The 20,804-nt window shown below is 44.4% G+C and overlaps 1 protein-coding gene across 2 annotated transcripts in view; it reads left to right on the top strand.

The window, feature by feature from the left end:
- The window catches only part of C9H2orf80 (chromosome 9 C2orf80 homolog), a 142,080-nt gene that overhangs the window by 71,096 nt on the left and 50,180 nt on the right, over positions 1-20,804 (top strand). For both annotated transcript variants that reach the window (XM_069615603.1, XM_069615602.1), the window contains exons 5-6: positions 13,375-13,462; positions 16,986-17,063. In XM_069615603.1, the coding sequence (XP_069471704.1) occupies positions 13,375-13,462; positions 16,986-17,063 (166 nt within the window). The remainder of the gene's footprint in view (positions 1-13,374; positions 13,463-16,985; positions 17,064-20,804) is intronic.

Genomic DNA, 20,804 nt, shown 5'->3' with positions numbered 1-20,804 from the left:
ACTGATGTATTTATATGAGATCTGTATTTCATCTTAGCAGATGAAGCAAAACATCCAGTGATGGAAAATAATGTTGATCTAACAACTTGCGCCATACCTCACCAAAAACTCAGATAAAAATATCAGTCACATTGACTCAATACATAGACCAGACAGTTACAAAATATGATTGCTTTACTGAACAGCCAACACGTGTTTCAACCGCTACACAAGGTAGTTCTCAGGGCTTATTATTTGTGTATTAAAGTTCAATCGGTCCTCAATTTGCACATCTTGTGATATTGTAGTAATATACATTTTATTGGATCAATCCAGCTAGAACATCAATCCACAACTAGGCTGATTAGGCTCAGCTACTTTATCAGTGTGCACTGTGGCGTTCCGCGTGGAGACCACAGGCATAGTAGCAGAAGCTATTCCAAGCTCTAATTGAACTCATGAGCATATGAAGAATCTCAAGCTCATTTACCCTGTCATAAACAATGGCAAGTTATCCAGAATAATGCGGTTAGGACTATCACAGGTAAATCAAGAAGGGAACATATTACCGGGGACAGACAGTCCCTCCACTGGCTAGCCCTAGAAGACTGCATCATCTTTAAATCAATGCCCATTGTTCACCTCCGCATATTTGTCTCAGTCCCTGTCTTCTTTAAAAATCAAATCACCCCGTATGAACCAAGCCACGCTTTAAAGTCAAAGACCCAAGGGCTAGTGAAAGTCAGACACTCAAAAAAACCAATGGTCTCGGTAGGGCCTTCCCCTCTAAAGCAGCCACCAAATGGAATGACCTCCCAAGCCACCTAAGACTTGAATCCAACTATCTACAGTTCAGGATAAACTGAAAAGCTCACTGTTCAAATAGCCACCTGACAAGACGAACCATATACCTATTACAACTGTACTGATACCATGATGTCCTGTCTCCTCTTGTTCACTCCTTGTCTAGCTGTAATGCGCCCAGATGCCTGCGGGCTGCAGTGCTATAGAAATAAATAAATAAAATAAAATGCTTAGTTACGTTATATTAAAGGAAAGCAAATAAAGAGCCGTGGGTATCTGATCATAGGAGCCGTTCTACGGCTGTGTGTGGCATGAAGGTTTTGTTGCTATACACTGCACCCCAATAAATTAAGGAACCAAGCCCCATTTTTCTTTGTATGCAGCGTGGGGCGGCTGTGCTTTGTAAGGGCCTGCCAATCTTCCTCAGAGCTGATGAAAATCTCTAGCTCTTCAGGAAGCAGCTTAAGGTGCACCTTTTCAAGAGGACACTTATCCAGAGCCTCCTATTCTTACTTACTGATCACCTGTCTACCTAATTCTTGACCCAGGACCATCTGTGGTTCTCATTTAATGGGTGCTGCCCACAGGTTGCATCTGTCTCCTTGGTTTGTACTGTACTTACCTTTTAAATGTACTGTCATTTTACCATGTACTATACTTATTCTTCCGTTCATGTAATTCCATGAACCAGATCTTTTCTTTTTCCATACCCCCTCTACTTCCAGCACTTAACTGATCTAGAATGTTCCAGGACTGTGAATGAGCCAACCCATTTTTTACCCATTCACCGCCACTCCCTTCACCACCTTGCTTCCTTCCGCTTGGGGTACTTGTAAGCGATGTCATTTCCAGATGCGCTGCACAAATCGCCAGTAAATAAAATAATCTTTGTTACCTGTTTGCTTTCATGACTGATGTCATATGTTTTATCAGGGGCGGCACAATCAAGGCTGCCATACACAGACATCTTCTCCAATTTGAAGAACCATCAACATCATCCACGAGGACTTTCATCTAGAGCTCGAGCAAAGAGCGAATGCAGCCTCAAGCCTCAGAATGTATATTTACCAGCAGTGGAGTAACTGGAGGGGACATGGCATCTAGATGAGGGGGGCAAAAAGGTATTTCACGAAAGGTGGGTGACACAAACACCCCTGTGCCCCCTATATTTAATGGTACTGAGGAAATACTTCCAATGACTCCAGGCAGGCAGAATATGGTCCCAGATGATGGACTCACAGTCCGAAATGCATTGGACCAATGGCACATTTTCTGCCTGTGATGTAAAAAGGAAATGTATGCCATTTGGAGTTGTTTTTTTTAACGCTTTCAATACAATACAGAGATACTGGACACTATTTTGACTTGTGGAAACCATTTTATAAATGTATTCTATTAAGTATCACATGTATCTACATGAGTGGTCCTTCCAAGTTCCTGGCTACTGTGTCAACACCCAGTTCACATCATATGTTTTAGCAGTCGCACACTTGCAGAGTATGGTGAGATGTAAGATCCCCCCCCACTTTGATGAAGGGAGTAAGCCACAGGGATCTCCGGTTGCTTCCCGGTATGCCTCCCAGAGAATGGAAGGAGTGGGATTCTGCAGACTTGCCACCGCCACAGACACATGGCATTACACCCTCAGGGACCTTGCAGATCTGTGCTTTAAAAGCACTCAGTAATATATCATCACGGATTCCTAACAAAACCTTGCTACAAAACTCTCAAGCATGCTTGTGCTGTCACTGTGTAATGTTCGGAGTGCACCCTGTACACACTGCATCACCAATTTCCATTGTTAAACCCCTTCTAGACAATAAACAAACTCAGCCTTGCCCAAATGGCACACTGTCTGGAAACCAAAGTGCAAAGTACACCCAACATGAACAAAGTCCTTCCCAAAGTCTTTGAATAACCGTGGTCACTGCGGTGGGCATCAACACAGTGGGCCCATACTCTGTATCCGTGGAAAGCTTTGCACGCCTGCACATGCACCAGCAGAATTACAAGAGGTAGGTGCTCTATGAGTACACAGCTAAGGAAAATCACCAAATTAGCCAGTGCAAAGAAAGTTAAACAGGAGGATTTGAATATATGTTAGGGAAACTCAAATTAGGAGAAAATCCACGGCCTGACAGCAAACCTATAATGACTGCAGCCAGTCCCAAGGGCTGTGTCAAGTTCCAAAAGAATGAAGGAACTATACAAGAGGCAGTAGAAAAGCGGTAAAAGCATATGTTTGGAGGGAAGTATACATTTTAGCATGCCTACACCATTTACCCCGGAGAGGACTATACTGGAGAACTGGCCCACAGGAGGGTAAACGGCTGAAAAGTAAAGGGGGATCTAGTAAGAGGTCCATGAGCCAAGTAGAAGGAGGTCTGAAGGCAAAATACTTCCTAAGGAATGTTGAAGAAACCACAGGTTTGGGAAATACCTCATGTGAATAAATACTGGAGAAATCCAAGGTCTGGGAGAGACCTCATGTGAATGCTGCTGTAATCATGGGCCAGGTGAATGGTAAAGAAACCCAAGGTCTAAGAGAGACCTCAAGTGAATGCTCTTGAATTCAAGGTGAAGGTGAATGGTAAAGAAACCCAAGGTTTAAGAGAGACCTTAAGTGAATGCTGCTGAAATCAAGCTCAAGGTGAATGGTAAACCAACCCAAGATCTGCGAAAAGCCTCAAGTGAATGCTGGAGAAACCCAAGGTCTGGGAATGACCTCAAGTGAACGGTGATGAAACCCCTGGCCTGAGAAATACCTCCAGTGAATGCTGGAGAAACCAGAGGTCTGGGAGAGATCTCAAGCGAATGCTGAAGAAACCAAAGGTCTGAGAGAGACCTCAAGTGAATGCTGCTGAAATCAAGGTCAAGGTAAATTTAAACAAACCCAATGTCTGAGAGAATCCTCAACTGAATGCTGGAGAAAGCCAAGTTCCGGGAAAGACCTCCGGTGAACGCTGCAGAAACCAAAAGTCTGGGAGAGATCTCAAGTGAATGCTAAGAAAATCCAATGTCCGAGAAAGACTTTGTGAATGCTGGTGAAATCAAGGTCAAAGTGAGCCTTCATGTGAATGCAGGAATCACGCCCCAGCTGGGAGGCATACATGGCCGGCAATGGGCCACCAGCCCGAGCCTAGACAGGCCAGAGGGAAGCCCCCCAGCTCCAGTGTGATAACTAGTCGCACCCTTGGGTTTGACCGAGGTGCAAATAGTTATTTTTTTTTCTCGGGAGATGAGCTCCATGCTATTGCGTGAGCCCAATCTCCTGAGAAAAAAAATGATGTCCACCATAGGAAAAGGGACTGGGTTCTTTTTCCTTTTCCATGGCGGAGGCTGCGGGTGAGTGGAGCGCTGGGACTGGAGCACAAAGCTCTGGTTCAGCAGGTAAGTGGAGGAGGACAGCAGGGGTGGGAAAAGGGTTCTAATGTCATTGTAGTGGGGAGGGAGTAGAGTGGGGATGTGGGGCGGCAACATGGAGAGTCCCCCTGTTGCCTTCCCACAGTCAAAATGGCATCACTCGGGGAAGGGCTTCGGGTGACTGGAAAGAGCTGATCGCAATTCCATGGGTGCGATTAAGAAATACTGACTGTAAATGACTCTCTGCCCCGACAGTCAAACAGGTGATAATCTAAGCAGAATGTAGCAATCACGCCCTAGCCGAGGGGTGTACATGTCTGTTAATGGCCCATCAGCCCAAGCCTAGACAGGTCCGATCGAAGTGAGGGCCTTGGCAGATTCTGTGTGCCGTTACCGGCCATGTAGACCGCCAGCCTGGGATGTGCTAGCTATTTACACCCGAGGGTTTGCCCGGGTTGCAAATAGATAATTTTTGTTCCCCTCGGGAGATGGGCTCCATTCTATTGCACAAGCCCAATCTCTGAAAAAGAAAAAAAAAGATGCCTGCCTTCATAGAAAAAAGGAACTTAGTCCCTTTTCCATTTCCATGGCAGAGGCCATGGGCAGGAGTAGCGCCGGGACCGAAGCACAAAGCTCTGGTCCAGCAGTTGCAGTACTGTTGCCTCCCACAATCAAGATGGTGCCACCTGGGGAAAGGCCTCGGGTGGCTGGAAAGAGTGGGCGGCACACACTGCATTGTCGCCCGATCTTCCAGCCACCTAATTGGCTGAGTGCCCTTCCCCCATTGCAAATGGCAAAGAAACCCAAGGTCTGAGAGATCTCAAGTGAATGCTGAGGAAATCTAAAGTCTGGGAGTGACCTACAGTGAAATCTGCTGAAAGTCAAGGATCGAAAGAGACCTAAAGTGAATGTTGAGGAACCCAATCCTGAAGGGAGGGTTTTGGATAATCAAGTGCAAATGGGGGAAACCAGAGGAGGAGATAAAGCTTGGGAAAATTAGTCTTGGAAGCCAGACACCTGGGAGAGGTTTTGAAAGACACATTGAAAGCAGGAAGACCCAAGAGGGGTACAGTCTGTTAGTAAACCCTTGAAAATCAATCCATCCCTGGAGAAGTTGTTTGTTTTGTTTTACTAGATTATGATTGGACATTTGAGAGTATGATTTATGAACTCTTTGGCACATCTAGAGAAATTCCACTTTGCATGTGCCCACCCTGACATTGTTTGCTTTAGGTACATCCTTATTGTTAGCAGATATTTCCCTGTTTCCTATATGTGTCTGTAGCTCTGGACTGTTACAATGCACACATAGAATAGACAAAATATTCAACAGTTATTTACTCTGAAATATGAACAGTTTGGGTGCAGGGGAGGTATTATTACCCTGACACGAAGCAGTAAGTATTAGTACATAAGTGCCCCCTGTGGCCCCCAGGTTTCATCAGACAGCATGGTTGGTATTCAATTCACTGAGATGCAGTGGTGGAGTAAATTGGGTAGCGACTCTGGTTTTGGACAAACTAGATTGTGAACCCTTGGCATATGACCAGACTTTATTCACAAACGGTGGTGGTTTATTTTGAACATTTCTGTGAATTATTGAATATAGATGTAAAGTTTATTTCTTTGCATCTAGTTTAGCTCCTGAAGAAGGACATTGCGTCTCTGAAACGCGTTGAGCAACATCTTGGAGATCATATGTAATACATTTTTGCTGTTTGAATTATAAAGAAAAATAAGGAAGATTTGTGAGTATTGAATTGTATTCAAGAGTGCACAGATTTTCTACATCGCTGCGGAAACAATTTCATAAAGCCAGTTTTCTGTCATCACAGCGTACAGGAGGCAGGAGGGTCCAAAGATTGTCCTAGAAGTGTTTGGTCCAACTCCTTCCCTATCGAATACTAAATAAAACCACCATCCTTTTTGACCACAGTTATTTAGTGTCCCAAGTCGCTGCTTGGCTTAACCACGCCAGGTTCTATGCATTCACCTGTTGAGGTTGTATTTTTGGGCTGTCAAAATAGGTTTTGCACAGTATTGAATCCAGTACCAGAAATAATGGACTGACATATGTTTTGGCCATGTGTGCAAATTTTGATTTTAAGGTAACTTTCGACTAATCCTGTAAATGACTAAGCAGGTATTCACTTGGTTCGCTTTGCTTAATGTAAAAATGTGACAGATCTTGAGATTTGGACATTTGAATCGTCAGAATAGCATGGTTGCCTCCACTGCATGGAGTTTAAGTTGCTGTTAAAGATTTTGGAACCCTCACATCCCTCTCCAGCATGGCCTCAGTCATTTGGTTAGCATTGTTGTGATTATTATCCATAAACTTAACTGGAGTTCCCTCTCCCTTTGGTGCCGTAAGCCTATGGCAATCAGCTTAGGGAGGAGCCCTCGGCCCCAAGACCATTTGGTCATCAAAAGATGCCCGTCTCTTCTGCCCACTTAACCTTGGATCCTGTTCCCGGCTAACATTGTCATGGCTTGTATGTATAAGCAGTGGATCACCATATGACCCTTTGTCCGCCTGTTTCGGCTGGGCATGCATCAATGGTCCTTGCAAAGCGGTAGGTAGTGAGGAAGCAATTTGATTCCCATCATCTGGGTCACAGTATTTCTTACCAAAACTTCTATTCATTGATTTTGAGGGGGTTGTTCTCCCGCACCAGAGGCAAGGGCCTGGAAGTTGCCTGGTGGCCTTTCATGTCTAGATACACTAGACAAGTCATTGTCTGCGGTATCAATGAAGTCAAATAGCTCATCAGCCCGAAGAGCAGAGACTGGCTGATTATACATAGACCTTTGCGTATTGGTGCTGGGGCTATATCAATTGTTTTATTCTTATTGGTAGTGGATAGGGCAGGTGCCCCAGGTAGCGGGTGTTGTGACTTTGCCCCCACTGCGAGTTCTGCAGCACTCACTTTGGCGTGTCCATCATTTATTATAATGACATCTTCACTTTCATCTATTTTTTCACTTTTTCCTCAATACACAAGATCTCTGCCAGACATTAGTCCTGGTTGCAAGAGCCTTACCCAGATTCTTTAGCTCACTATCTTTCACAGAGGAGAAATATCCCAAACATATCAGTCTTTGTCCTGCCCAGAGGCAGTCCAGCACCGAAATGCTAGGCAATTCTCTGAACAATAGTACCACCAGCAACCCCAGACACATGTTTCGGTCTGGTTGGACCTCATCACTGACGCATCTAGTCCATAACCAGGGTCAGCACATTCAATCACTTCCTCCCTTATCAGGTTTGTCCAGGAGATGCGGGCCGACTTATTTGTCCCCTTGCCCGAAACCAATTTTTGATTTTTCGACTTTTTTTCTATTTCTGGGGAGGGGATGGGGAGTTCCTTTCTGCTCTGAGACTGCATACCGACAACTGCATACTCTCATGACTATTTTGTACCTCTGGCCTCACTTTCTGTGATCCCGGGGTTATGAGTGGTAATTGCATGTTTTTATTTTGCCCCCCCCCGCCAACACCCAACACCGGGCAAATCATCAGTGTTAGTTCCCATACACGCGTAGCCAACACTTTGGGCCTCATTACGAGGTTGGAGGTAGCCTTGCTGGTTTTACCGGCAAGGCTACCTTCAAACTCGCATCCAGGTCTGGCAACCGCGAATGGGCAATTACCGGGCTATTCTGGCCCAGCCGGACCCAGTAATTGGTCTTTCGTCGGTGCCAGGCCCGGTACATGCCCATTCCCATTAGAGCCCCATAGGGCTCAATGGGAATGGGGAGTGTGGTGCTACCATCATGTTCTGCTCGCGGGTGCCGGTACGGCCACCAGGTCAGACCTGGTGGCTGCAAGGGCACCTGTGAGCAGAGCTCCTAGTATGGCGGTACGGTAGCAACAGTGCCGGTAGCGATGCCGGCGCTGTTGGTGCCTTACCGCCATACTTGTAATGAGGCCCTTTGTCTTTGTGCTACAGTACTTTGCAGATTTATCAGCCCTATACCAATAGTTCTCAAACATTTAGTGTGGTCACGTAATTCATCTAATATACAGCTCTGTAGCCTGGGGTGCTCCCTCGCTGTCTCCACCGCTACACGAGCCCCCTCTGGCCACTGCACCGATGAGAGGGAGTTATCGCTCCTCTCCTCCTGCCCCAGCGGATACAGGGAAAGGGCGAGGAGCGAGACCTCCCCCGTCAGGAAGGCCTGCGGGTGTCTAGAAAGGAGCGGCCTTGTTCTGGCTCTCGTTGTCCCTCTAAACGCCCCGGCTCTGTATTCACGCCGTAATCAACCATTGATCCCATGGCGAAACGCTGAGTCAATCAATAGCAGTGATTGTTCGCCATCCCCCAGCTCCAACAGCATGGAGTAACTAGGGACTGGTGGAGAACGAGGGAGGAGAAGGGCGAGAGCCATTCTCAGGCTGTTCTTGACTGGTGTAAAGACAAGGGGATAGTATGTCATCATACATCCGCGTCCCCATGGAATTTTCCTTACGAGTTCTTGGACAGGGCCTCATTATAGAAAGACGAGAAAAAAGAATGCGCAAGCAAATGAAACAGGGTTACTGTTAACTATTTATTGTTTGCTAAAGATAGTATGCAGAGCAGCCCTTCTGAATAGATGGGATCTGAGATGAGACGAATTACCTTGTCCCTTTTGCCGGGGCACTCCGTGTGGCGCAGGCGTGGTGGTGCAATGCCCAACCCTTTATCGAGGTAGGAGAGGTGAGTGGGTGTGGCTTCATGCCTTATTGTATTACACAGAAATTATGAGTTCATAAAAGGAGAAAGTCAATAAGTACTCCACAGAGGTCCACAACGTCAAGGGCAGCGTCTCCAGGCAAACAGGCACTCTCGGGGCACTCCATTGAAATGGGGTTTTCCCACATGTATCCTGTGTCTCATGTGTCCACATGGGATCAAGAAGCATGCCAAGACCTTATCTCAGTGTTACTTTTATCCGTGACAGTTACATGATAGGACAACTCAAAATAAAAAGTAACTTCCCAAACAAACAAAAAGGTCATAATGGCTCTTTGTCAATGGGGTTTGGGTTCCTTGATCTCATAAACCACCCTAAGGTCCAATGTCTCTTGTCTGGTTATGGATATGTTGGCTTTTCTGGGCACAGAGCTAAATGTCCCAGTTTGTACAGTTTGAGTGGGTTACCTCATCCCCCTCGGCATCGCAGGCTCTATGGTGTTTCAAAACCTTTTTCTTATTAACTAGTTGTGGGCTTTCTGGGGTCCTGTACCCCATGACTAACCTGATGATAGAGTCTTGTCAGCAGATGGGCCAGTGGACACAGCCACCATGGGGAACTACAGGAGGATCTACAGGGTCACTGTGGGCTTTCCCTGATATTCCTTTCTCCAACTGTCTGAGCTCACCTTAACCTGGTTACCCCTGTACATCTTCCCACCATCTGCACTTGCCTGGGGCCAAATGAGTCCACCAAAACCTTCATGTTTTACTAGCTTTGTCTAGCTCCTATCCCTTTTATGGTCTCTATGCTTCCTACATAATGTTCTTTGTGTGTGGACCTTTCCACCTCCTGATTGCGTTCTTTCTATCTTCCCTACGCTACCTACCACCTTCAACTTAGGATGTTCTCTTTGCAGTTGCTTCAAGACTGGTCTCTCCCCCTAGTGCTACTTCCTCTGCAAACCTGTCTGTTTTAGGTATAATCACCTCCTCTTGCACCCCTGCTTATAAACACTGACTTCCTTGTTCTGCTATTATTCTCTCCACTCATCATCATCCTTCTCCTGTTGTTGCTACCTCTTTCCTTCCACTATTAATTCTTACCTCCTTCCTCTCTTTGTCTCCTTCTGTTGTTACCACCTCTGCTCTGAGTACCATTTTCTTTTGTCTGTTTTCCTCCTCTGATCTCACCACCTCCTTCTCCACTATCTTTCTTGAGCGCTACATCTGCCTTCTGATCACTCTCCCTCCTCGATGTTATCAGCTCTTTCTTGACCCTCTTTGTTCTTACCATCTCCTTCTGTTCTCCTCTACTGCCACCTTTCAACTCTCCCCCATCTCTCTAGCCTCTGCTTATTCCACTGCTCTACAGATTCCAACATTCTCCTAACGAGAACCTTCAGCTCTTACAACCAACACTGAATAATTATGAGTCGGTGCCCTTATATCATGTCCCATTCTTCCTCTAGGTAGAATTCCCAGTGATCGTCTGCACCTGTGCTTGGCAATTGAGTGAAGGTTGGTATTGGCTGTTTTACTTGAGGACTGCATTGGCCAGAAGGTGTTGGACCAAACATATAAAAATTCTTCCTGCCATTTTGGGTGGTGGCTCTTCTACTCTAGCCCTCCTGCGTGCTACGTGTACTGAGCTGTAGGCTTCAGTGGTTCGAGCATGTAGTTTTGAAGCTAGAAACATCTTAGGTAAGCTGCAAGTGTAATTCATTTCCGATATTCCATTGGACGTGGAGGGAAATTGTAACATTGGATCATCAGCGCAAGAATCTCTTCTTGGGACCAATGTTTTGTTAACTTTGTTTCCTGCACTGGATCTTCAGGGTTTGGAATGTCATGGACAGACAACATTGTGTCAGCAGGGAGGCAGGGTTCACTGCGCATACTTTATGAAATTACTCCTTTGAAGTGTTGGATGAGGTTGTAGCAGTAACAGAGAACTTGCTACCTTTGCTCAGAGTACAGAAATGGAAAGGGGTCCAGTTAATTGTCTGAGGTTTAGAGAGCTTGTAGAGAGCTTTAGGATTTCTCACTACTGATGGGGTTTCACAGATATTTCCCTCCAGGTTCAGCCGGTCAAGTGGCACAGCGAGCAGAGCGCTCACTTTGACATCCGTGCAGAGCTTGCTAACGCAGGTTCGAATCTCGGCAGGGCCAAACTCAGCCTTTCATCCTTCCGAGGTCGATAAATGAGCACCACACACTGTGGGTAATAATAAGCAGTGCTCAGATACCTGAGGGTTCGTAGTGCTATATAAATGCTAAATTATTATTAATTATTATTATATAAAAGGTTTAGGCTGGATATGCTTCTGCAGTGTGGTTCTGGCTCTCTAGGCTGGTGGAGTGGGGAGCTTCCAGGCACCAAAATTTCATCTGCAATGTGCCAGTGTGATTGCCCCTGCCATGTGATGAGGACCAAGGTGGGGTGACTAGAGGTTCCTGCTATTTATTGAGGATACCTCAATAAATACAAAATAATAATAATAATAATGATAATAATAATTATATACAAGTCCAACATCCACTGGTTGGCATCTGACCCCCTGATTCAACACCTTGTCAGTCCCCAAAATCAGCCAGGGGACATTGCACACCTACCATAGAACTATGGAAGATTTTTGCAGAAGACAAATATGTCTTATGTTTCAAGTATGTTTGTCAAAGACAGTGTATAAAGAAATATCTCGGTTTAGTCCGTTCCTTGTGTCTACGCTTTATTTCTTCCATGGTATGCATCTGAGAAGTTGTTCTTTGAAGAGCAGGGTCTTCAGTTCCTTCCAGTCTAATATCAGACGGTAGCTTGTTCGAGTGTCCTTGTGCATAGAAGACTTGCCTTCTGTTTTTCTTATTTGTGCAGTTTCTGGATTTCAGCCTGGCAATGTTCAAGCTTTTTGTGGTCTGATGACCTTTCAAGACGCTGAGTGCTTCCGACAGATAAGAATGTACCTTGCTCTTCACAGTCTTGTAGATCAAGCAGGAAGATTTGAAGGTGTTGTGGAATTGGAGTGGTAGCCAGTGTGATTGTTTGAGGGTGGGTGTGATCTGGTTGAATTCTGTTCTTTGATGAGGTAGGCTGAAGCATGATGCATGGTTTATAGGATGGCAGAGTAGAGGATGGGACACCGGCGAGTGGTGGGTTATTACCATTCAGGACGAGAGACTCAGAGTTTGAATGATGGGTCTGAAGTCAGCATCTTGTGAAAAGGTTTGATTTTACAGAGTAGAGATAGCTGATACCAGGATATCACGTTTTTGGTACATGAGACTTGAAAGAGAGATTGCAGTCAATAATGAAGTAAAGAGATTTTGCACAATGAGTCAGTAGTGGGAAAACGTTTTTGAGTTTCATTTCTTAATGTCAGTTCTCGATTTAGGCATGCCCAGTAGCATGCCATTGGTTGGAGTCTAGTTTAAAATAGGAACTGGACATCCTGGACGGAATGACAGCGAGGTCGTATTTTAGACAATCGATGTCACTGACACACTTTAATTCATGTAGCTATTGGTGGATCTTGATGTTGAGGTTGACAAGGAGTTCACCAGTGGCACCATGTAAAGACTGAAGGTGATAGAGAAGATGATAGATCCATGTGGGATCCTACAGGTACACAGGCTCCCATGGGTATATAGGTGTTCAGTTAAATGTGTTGTTGTCTGTTTGAGAGACAGGATGCAAAACATGCCAATACTGTGTCTTTGAGTTCCATTTGGGGTGGTAATGATGTTAAGGAGGACTTGTGATCAGCAGTGTTGATGGTGTTTGGAAGTTCCAGCCGTTCCAGAAGGTGGGGGCCTCCTTTGTCTATAATGTGGAGGCCCCCGCCTACAGAATTGTAGACTTGAATGGTGGTTGCTACGGTGCAACTCCTCCATTGGAATCCAGACAGGCAGTCCAGCTGTGTTGGGTGATCTATTCAGGTAGTTAGAGGGGAACAGTTTTCTAAGTGATCTTGTCAATGAAGGAAAAGTGAGTGATGGACTGGTAGTTGGCCAGGTCATCTGGTCTGGGTCAAGAATAGGCTTCCTCAGCAGGGCATAATTTTTAGCATGTCACAGTGGATGCCTTGAGTGGGGGGGGCATTTATAGCTGTAGGAGTGGTGTGAGGGCTGGTATGGTCTTTATAATGTATGCAGAGATGATGTCAACTTCGTATTATGTGGCCGTGAAGCATTTGAGGATGGTGGTATGGTTTTCCCAGGTTAAAAACCTACATTTACTCCATCTCTGTATATAACATGTGGGGATATGAACATCAGTGGTGTACTTTTGGCTAAAGAATTGGCGTATCATTTGATCAGCCAGTAAAGGTCGAACAGTGGGTTCTGTTTGGAGACTGAGGAGGTTTTGACTTCCTTGAAGAGACCTTTGCTTTTGTTGAATGCTTCCTCTATTGTTGAAGTGCAAGGGTTGATTTTGGTTGTGGCGAAGAAGAATCCTGCCTGTTAATCAGAGGGACTTTGTTATATGCGTAACAATATAAATCCCAGTACCTTGTCTTTGCTGAATTATGCTCTTCTTTACTATGTGCAGGAAGGTGCCATTTATAAGTAGCCACAACTATCCCAACAAAATGGAGAGGGAAGCTATGATCTTATCTTCATTTGCCGGAATCTTAATGGTAAGAAACAAATGTGTACATTTGCAGTCTTGACCTCTCTCTTGTCATATTTCATTGGCTCATCTGATGGCTGCTACCTATGTGTTGAATTCAGAAATGTTGAAAAAAAGCAGACATCATCTATGAACCATCACCGGCCTAATGGATGCATTCAACCTGGTTCATAATCGTATAGCAAACCTGCTGTGACTATCCTCCATTGCCTGACTTTATCAACTTATTTTTTCAAATAGAGCAAATGGCTGCAAAGGTAAAATGAACACTATTTGAAATGTCACCATTATGTTTTAGCCACCCTCTCCATAAAAACCGTTGCATCAACTTCTCAAATCATCAGCACCACCACTTAATCTTTCAGCAGAAGCTTCACAGCCACAATCCCTTAACCAAGCTACTTACCTTGGACCTGATCTGATGTCAAGTACTTAGACTGCACCCACACCGCAGAGCCAGAAGTTACTGCAGTTGACATTGCATTGTTTGATTAAGAATTTGTCTCTAAAGAAGGAATGATCTCACCTCCATTAATAAAAATATACCCTAACTCCTACCATGTTAGTTAATTACCAACCATATCCAACTTGTCTTTTCCGTAATGCGTCATAATGGCAGATTAGTAATGCCGCTGACAAAAATGTGGATGGTGCCATTCCTTTGAGCCTCAGTACAGAAGGCCTTGGGGAATGGGCTAAGATTTTGTAGAGTGGGAACGTAAATGGGGCACAGTAGGGATCCACCCTGCAACAACAAAAAAAGAAAACTTGGACTACCGCTGCTAGTGGTAATTGCTAGTGGTATTCTAAAACTGGCCTTATGACATAGAACCTCTTCATGTCAAAATGCTGCAAAAGGTGACTTTGCCGATTGGAAAAACATTGATTATATTTGGGGTTACTTGATCCAGTTGAAAAGGCTTCTGTGTCTATAGATCTCTGGTATAGTATGCATATTATGATGAATACACAGAGTTGGTCACCACTCCCCAAGAGGGAGCAACCTGCTTTGGGACTAGGGAGGTGAGCCTGCTACTCTTAACACCCCCTAGTAGACAGGGTAAGCGGGATCCTTCTGGAGATAACTCCCCCTTAGGGGACAGGGGAACCCCAGAGAGAGACTTAACTCTCCATCTCTTTTCCCCAGAGACAAACACCTTTATGGGGTAGCAGGAACTAAGGTGTGAGAGCCCTTTAACAATGGCTGGCTGTTGTAATAATCATAAACACCCTTTTGACATGGCTGACCTGGCGTCTGACCCAAACTTCATTTCATCCTATTTAGGGAAAACACATACCAAAACTGAGCACGCCAAACTAGCATCCTGCACTACCACAGACAAAAGGAAAAGAGAATGGTGGAAAGAGCAGCCTCCTGAAGGCACATCAGGTGACAAACTAATCAGGAAAGTGTATCAGCACAGCCTGCAGAGTTGAATTATGCTGCAGTGCACATTGGGATGACAGATGGGATGACAGATGCTTAGAGAGACAGAATGTCAGATGTGGCGCCGTGCCCCGAGGGCCGCACTAGGAGAGCGCAAAGCAGCCTGGCAGGCAAGCAACCAGAGCCGTGGGCTGTGTCAGCCCAAGTGAGGGCCGAGTACCTTAGCGGGCCAAGGCCCACATAGCCCTCGCAGGAGCACCGCTTGTCAAATACAGGTATGCGGTGGCTTCCGAGGAACGGGAGGCAGTGGCAAGGCCAGTGAGAGAAAACCAAGAGTGGTGAGAAGCTCCAGTGTGGGGGGGGTGGACAAAGAAGCAGCAGTGTGGGGAGTGAGATTGAGAGAAGCCCCGTATGGGGAGGGCACAAAGTAACCCCAGAGAGGAGGAAGCGATTGAGGATTGTGAGCATAGGCAACACCTATGGAAAAGAGACAGAGGAGTGGGCGGTCACAAGCTAGCAGCCAGCCCTTTTCCATGGGCAAGGACCAAACTCATATTTTTGTTGTTTGTTTTTCTTTTGAAGAATATGAAAAGAAAGTAGATTAGAACAGGATTTCTGGACAGAGAACATTATTTGTGTTTCACAATCTTGACACTCTGACGAGGACCCCTTTTTACCTTCATTTATATACAATAGGGCTTAGTATCACAAAGTTAGGGAAAGATTAGGCCTTTTAATTCAAAAGAGAGAATAAACCTTTTGAAAGCATGCCTTTTTGCCCATCTCCTGATTCTGCCCTACCATGATACAAACGTAACTACTGTCGATCATATGAAACCATCTTGTAATAGAGGCTTCTGCCACCAAATACGCCAAGGACTGGGCCACCTCTTTCCTTCCTACCAGGCACCATTGAGTGAAACTCAAGGATCATATCTCTCCCCAAAGACCTTTTTCTATGGCTGTACCCCACAAACAAATCCTTGCATCCTTATTTCATTTAGAAGTGCAAAAATGCCACAACCGAAGCCAACATCCATTACAACAGGACATACATCAGAGATCCTTAATCACTGCATGCCTCACTAGCATATACATATCCTACAAGAGCAAACAAAGCATGAAGAATAGGAGTTAGCTTTGTCCAGACTCTTACATCATAGCATTAGTTAGACATTTGAGTTAAAAAGTAAAACTTCCACTGAACTTTCCACAACCCCTAACAGTTTATCCAAGCCAAAAAATGCACTAGTACGCATGCTAGTGGGAACCACCATTAGTGTCAGACTGGAGTAATGTCACCTAATGTTATAAAAAATGGTTTTATTTAGTGCCACTTCTGCCATTTGGCTGCCTCTAGGTGTCTGTAAGAGGGTGATGGTTATTTGTAGTAGAGAGACAGGTGAGATACAAAATATGACGTGTTGATGAGTGTAGACTGGAGGAACCTGCGTACTGTGTGCTGATATGTGCTTAGGGGAGTTGTGATGAGGGCACATGGGACCTTTACCTGCAAAGCCCATTGGGCTGTACTGGTGATCGGAGCAGAGGCCAAAATCCCTGGTTGTTCCTCTTGGAAGTCTACCTGGGTGTCTCTAACAGTCATCAAACCCTTTCACATAACACACGCAGCCACAGGCCAGAAAGGACCCACCCATGCACTTGGTGTAGAGGCAACACCATAACTTCAGTTTCGGAAAAAAGGTACTGAAACCCTGCAGGAATTTCATCAATGGTAGAATGATAAGGTGAGAAGCAGGAAAGATAAAAGGTGGAGTAAGGATATCTCAAAGTGAGCCGCAAGGCAGAATACACCATCTCTCGGCCCAAAGGAGTTGCCCCAGCTGCAAGAAGGTGGAAAAAAGCATTTTGATAGTGATAGAAAGTGGGCAGGGGAGTAGAATGGAATATTCAAGCACACAGCAATTTCCAATCTGCGACATCTCCATCCCTTGGCATGCACTGATCTCTACCAGAGCTCATTGGCAAGCTCTGCTGTAAAACAAACCATTGGTAAAGATACTCGCACAGATGGTCTCCGGTATCATCTTCCTCATTGTTTCACTTTGCTTGCCTCTTTCATTGCGAATGATGATAATTGTGTTCAGAACAAAGCAATACAATATATTTTTCTTTTTAACAGAACAGCATCCCAGTGGAAGACGTTTTCGGGATGTACAGCTGCAAACCACCAAAAAGCCACATACAAAGCTTGGCCAAGGTAAGTATGGTTTTAGACTTGTAAGTAACCTTCGCTGTGTTAGGCGAAATGTAGATTGTCATCTGAGGAAGCTATCCTTAAAGCACCAGAAGGAAGATTAAGAAAACAGCCTAATATATCAGAACATAAAAGAGTAGACAGCAGTGTACGCAAGTGGTAGATTCCTGATGTATATATGTATATATGATGAGGCCCAACTAGGCCAAAACACATGCCTGGGGTTGCTGTTGGTACTCTTGTTGTTCAGAGTAGAATTGACTAGCATTTTGGTGTTGGACTGCCTTAGTGGATGGGACCAGACTGATATGCTAATTAATATTTCTCTTCTGTGAAAGGTGAAGTGAGTTAGAATGTGGTTGTAGACCCTCCCGAGTGGGCACCTTCCCATAGAACAGATTATTTGGTTGTGTTCGTTCTCGGTAGAGGGGCTCCCAGACCTTCTTGTGAATTTTAAGGAACTTGGGGTTTTGCCCCAAGTTACCTAGGGTAAGCCATATGTGAACCCCTTGCTCACTGTGTGTAGAGAGGCACAGCATCATCTCACTGATGATGCCCGTCTAGCCTAAAACACATGTCTGGGGTTGCTGTTGGTACTCTTGTTCAGAGGAGAATTGACTGGCATTTAGGTGCTGGACTGCCTAGCGGGTGGGACCAGATTGATATGCAAATGGATATTTGTCTTCTGTGAAAGGTACAGTGAGCTAAAATGTGGTTGCAGACCCTGTTGAGTGGGCATGTTCCCATGGAAATGGTTGTTTGGCCATATTCGTTCTCTGTAGAGGGGCTCCAAGGCCTTTTTGCGAATCTTTAGGAACTTGGGGTCTTACCCTAAATTACCCAGGGTAATCCAAATATGGACCCTTTGCTCACTGTGCTTAGAGAGGCACAGCTACACCTCACTGTTGTTACTCTGGGTCAGAGGAAAATTGCCTAGCATTTAGGTGCTAGACTGCCTAGTGGGTGGAACCAGAGTAATATGCAAATGGTTATTTCTACTCTGCGAAATGTCCAGTGAGCTAACACGTGTTTGTAGACCCTCCGGAGTGGGCACCTTCCCATATAACAGGTTATTTGGCTGTGTTTGTTCTCGGTTGAGGGGCTGTCAGACCTTTTCATGAGCATATTACTAGGTTTCAGAAGAAAATGCAATTGAACATGTTGCTCAGCATTTTGTGCTCAGACAATAGCCACAGTATGTTGTGCCACAGAACGTGGCCTTTAAATATGGAGGAGCAGAATAGAGTAATCATTGTCCTTATCTGCTGAAGATTGACCTGTTTGGCCGATCAAAAGGGAGAAGGTTGATGAGCTACCAACTCATCTTTTGATGTAGTGTCAGTTGAAATGCTCGTTGTCTCAAAAGGTGATGAACCTTGAATGTATGGTGGGCTGTTGTTGATAATGTTTGGCCCCCTTTTGTAACGAAATTTCCAGAAATAGCCAGCAAGAAAACACAGTTTCCATGGAGAACCTGCTGTGAGAGAATGAAATGTAAATACATTTTTTAAAAACATTTTTTATTGTTTTAGTGAAAATAATAAAAAAATTGACTTTTCACAAAAGAACACAAACAATTCAAAGATTCATCATAATATGTGTCAATCAATATCTTAAAAATGGAGAAAAAGCAAAACAGAACTATCATGAAATAAGACAAAACAAATACATAAAAATGTAACTGCTTAATATTCTTAAAAAAAAGAAAATATAATCCTCTTCAAATTGCACAAAAACATTTTTAGGAGAAATTAACCTAGCGTAAAACATTTTTGAGTGATTTTTGAGTCGTATCACTGTCCAAACCCATCAGGTTCAACTCTTGCAACAATGTCACAATTTCTGTAGTCAATTAAAATGTCACAATTCCTGTAGTCAATAAAATTCCATTTCCAGAAGCTGCCCTTTCCCAAAAAATATCTGTGGTCAAACACCAATCCTACGAAACAAATCAAGATATTGTAGTCGCATTTTCAATGTGCCTGTACAATTAATTGATCAGCAGGTGCTTCAAAGATTGTGTACAGGCTTCCTCACATAGAAGACAAATATCAGTAGGAAAAACATCTCTTTGCCTAACGTGGCAAATTTCATGGGTGGGTAGAAGATTCAAGCGAAATCTTAAAAAGTCGGAACGTACCCTTGGGTTGGGAAAATTCTTCAAGTACATGGGAAGAACAGATCTTGGTTTGTCAATAGAAGTTAGAGATAAAGAAAGTTTGGAAGACTGCATAGCTGCTATGGTCCTGATCCAATCAAATCTTTTTATACACTCGTTAACTTTTAACCGATTTTGGATCAGGGTCTCTTACGTACAGTCAGCCTCCAATAAGATTCTTGTGGCGAGTGTCTTCAAAGTTATTAAGTACTGATTGGAGCAGTTCTGAAGAGCAAAAGAGAAATCTTCATATAGGGATAAAGAGGGCCGGGGGGAACCAAAATCAACGTGTAAAGAAAAATCCACTTCCACTCCATCCATGCCCAAAGTGATTGTAAGCCCAACTCGTACCTAACACACGCAATTGGCACAGAACCAGGCAGATGAAGAACTCGCTTCCAAATCCTGCACTCCAGTATATCCCAGTCTAAGAGATGGAACTGAGGATTTGTGTCAAATCCAAACAAGAGCACAGGAATAACGTTACCAACAAAGTACCTAATGACAGGCAAAAGAGAATTTACCAAATGTATTTTAGATTTTTATCATGTGGGAACCCGAACAGCGTGATCTTTCTCAAGAATTTCTTTAGAGTGGGCTTTCGTTGGGAATGATCTAACCAAAGTTCCCAAATAAGTAACTTCTTTTACGATTGGGATACTCTGGTCGTCCAAGCACCACCTTAAAAGCTTAGTGCACTTCAATGGATGTTTTAAAACCATGATCTTTGACTTAAGGGGATTGGCTTTCAAGTCATTTAGCTCTGCATAATTTTGTAGTGCAACTAACATATGCTGTAAGTCTATTTGAGTATAGTCAAGGAGGACAATATGATCAGCGTAAGCCATCCAGTTTATCTTGGTTTTACCAATCTTTGGACTGGCTAACGCTGATTGCCCGAACCAATGTGGTAAATCAGAAAGGTATAACATAAAAGGGAAAGGGCCTCTGATGCACCCCTGAGAGTTTTAACAGGGCTAGATAATTTGTCCAATCTGATTTGCAATTCGGAACCCCAATGAAGTTCAATGAGTATAGCAAGCAGATTTTCCGGTATGCCTCACGCCCTCAACTTTTTCCCGAGATAACCCCTATTGATCGTGTCGAAGGCTTGTGACAAGTCAATCCAAGCCCCATATAGGGGGATTGTGGGGGCCCACCCTTGGAAATAGACCCAGAGCACACAGAACTCAAAACCTATCTGGTGTTTGGAGAGTATACCCTGTACCTTTGCCTATTTTTCCAGGTCTTTCAGCACCAGACCTGCAAATATTTTGCCATCAGCGTCCAGAAGTGATATCGGAGGGTAATTTGTTGGAAGCAAACGGTCACCTTTTATGTAAATCCATTATCCAGAACTGGTAAGGTAGAGGAAAGGACAACTTTACCACTCTTCTATTGGCCTTACCCCAAAAGATCCTTTAATAGGTAGTGCTGGACAAAAAGTACTAGAATCCATTGGCAATCCAATATTAGATAGTTAATGAATCCAGTGCAGTCAATGGTATTTGTGAATAAAGCCAAGGTGCATGGGACGACAATCAAAATGCTGAATATTCACATATATCCGGGAAGGAAGAAATATG

This window comes from Ambystoma mexicanum, chromosome 9, assembly GCF_040938575.1.
Source record: "Ambystoma mexicanum isolate Mex_15411 chromosome 9, UKY_AmexF1_1, whole genome shotgun sequence".
Classification (NCBI taxonomy): domain Eukaryota; kingdom Metazoa; phylum Chordata; class Amphibia; order Caudata; family Ambystomatidae; genus Ambystoma; species Ambystoma mexicanum.
Note: the sequence above shows the minus strand (reverse complement) of the source record. Positions and strands in the feature narration are given on the sequence as shown.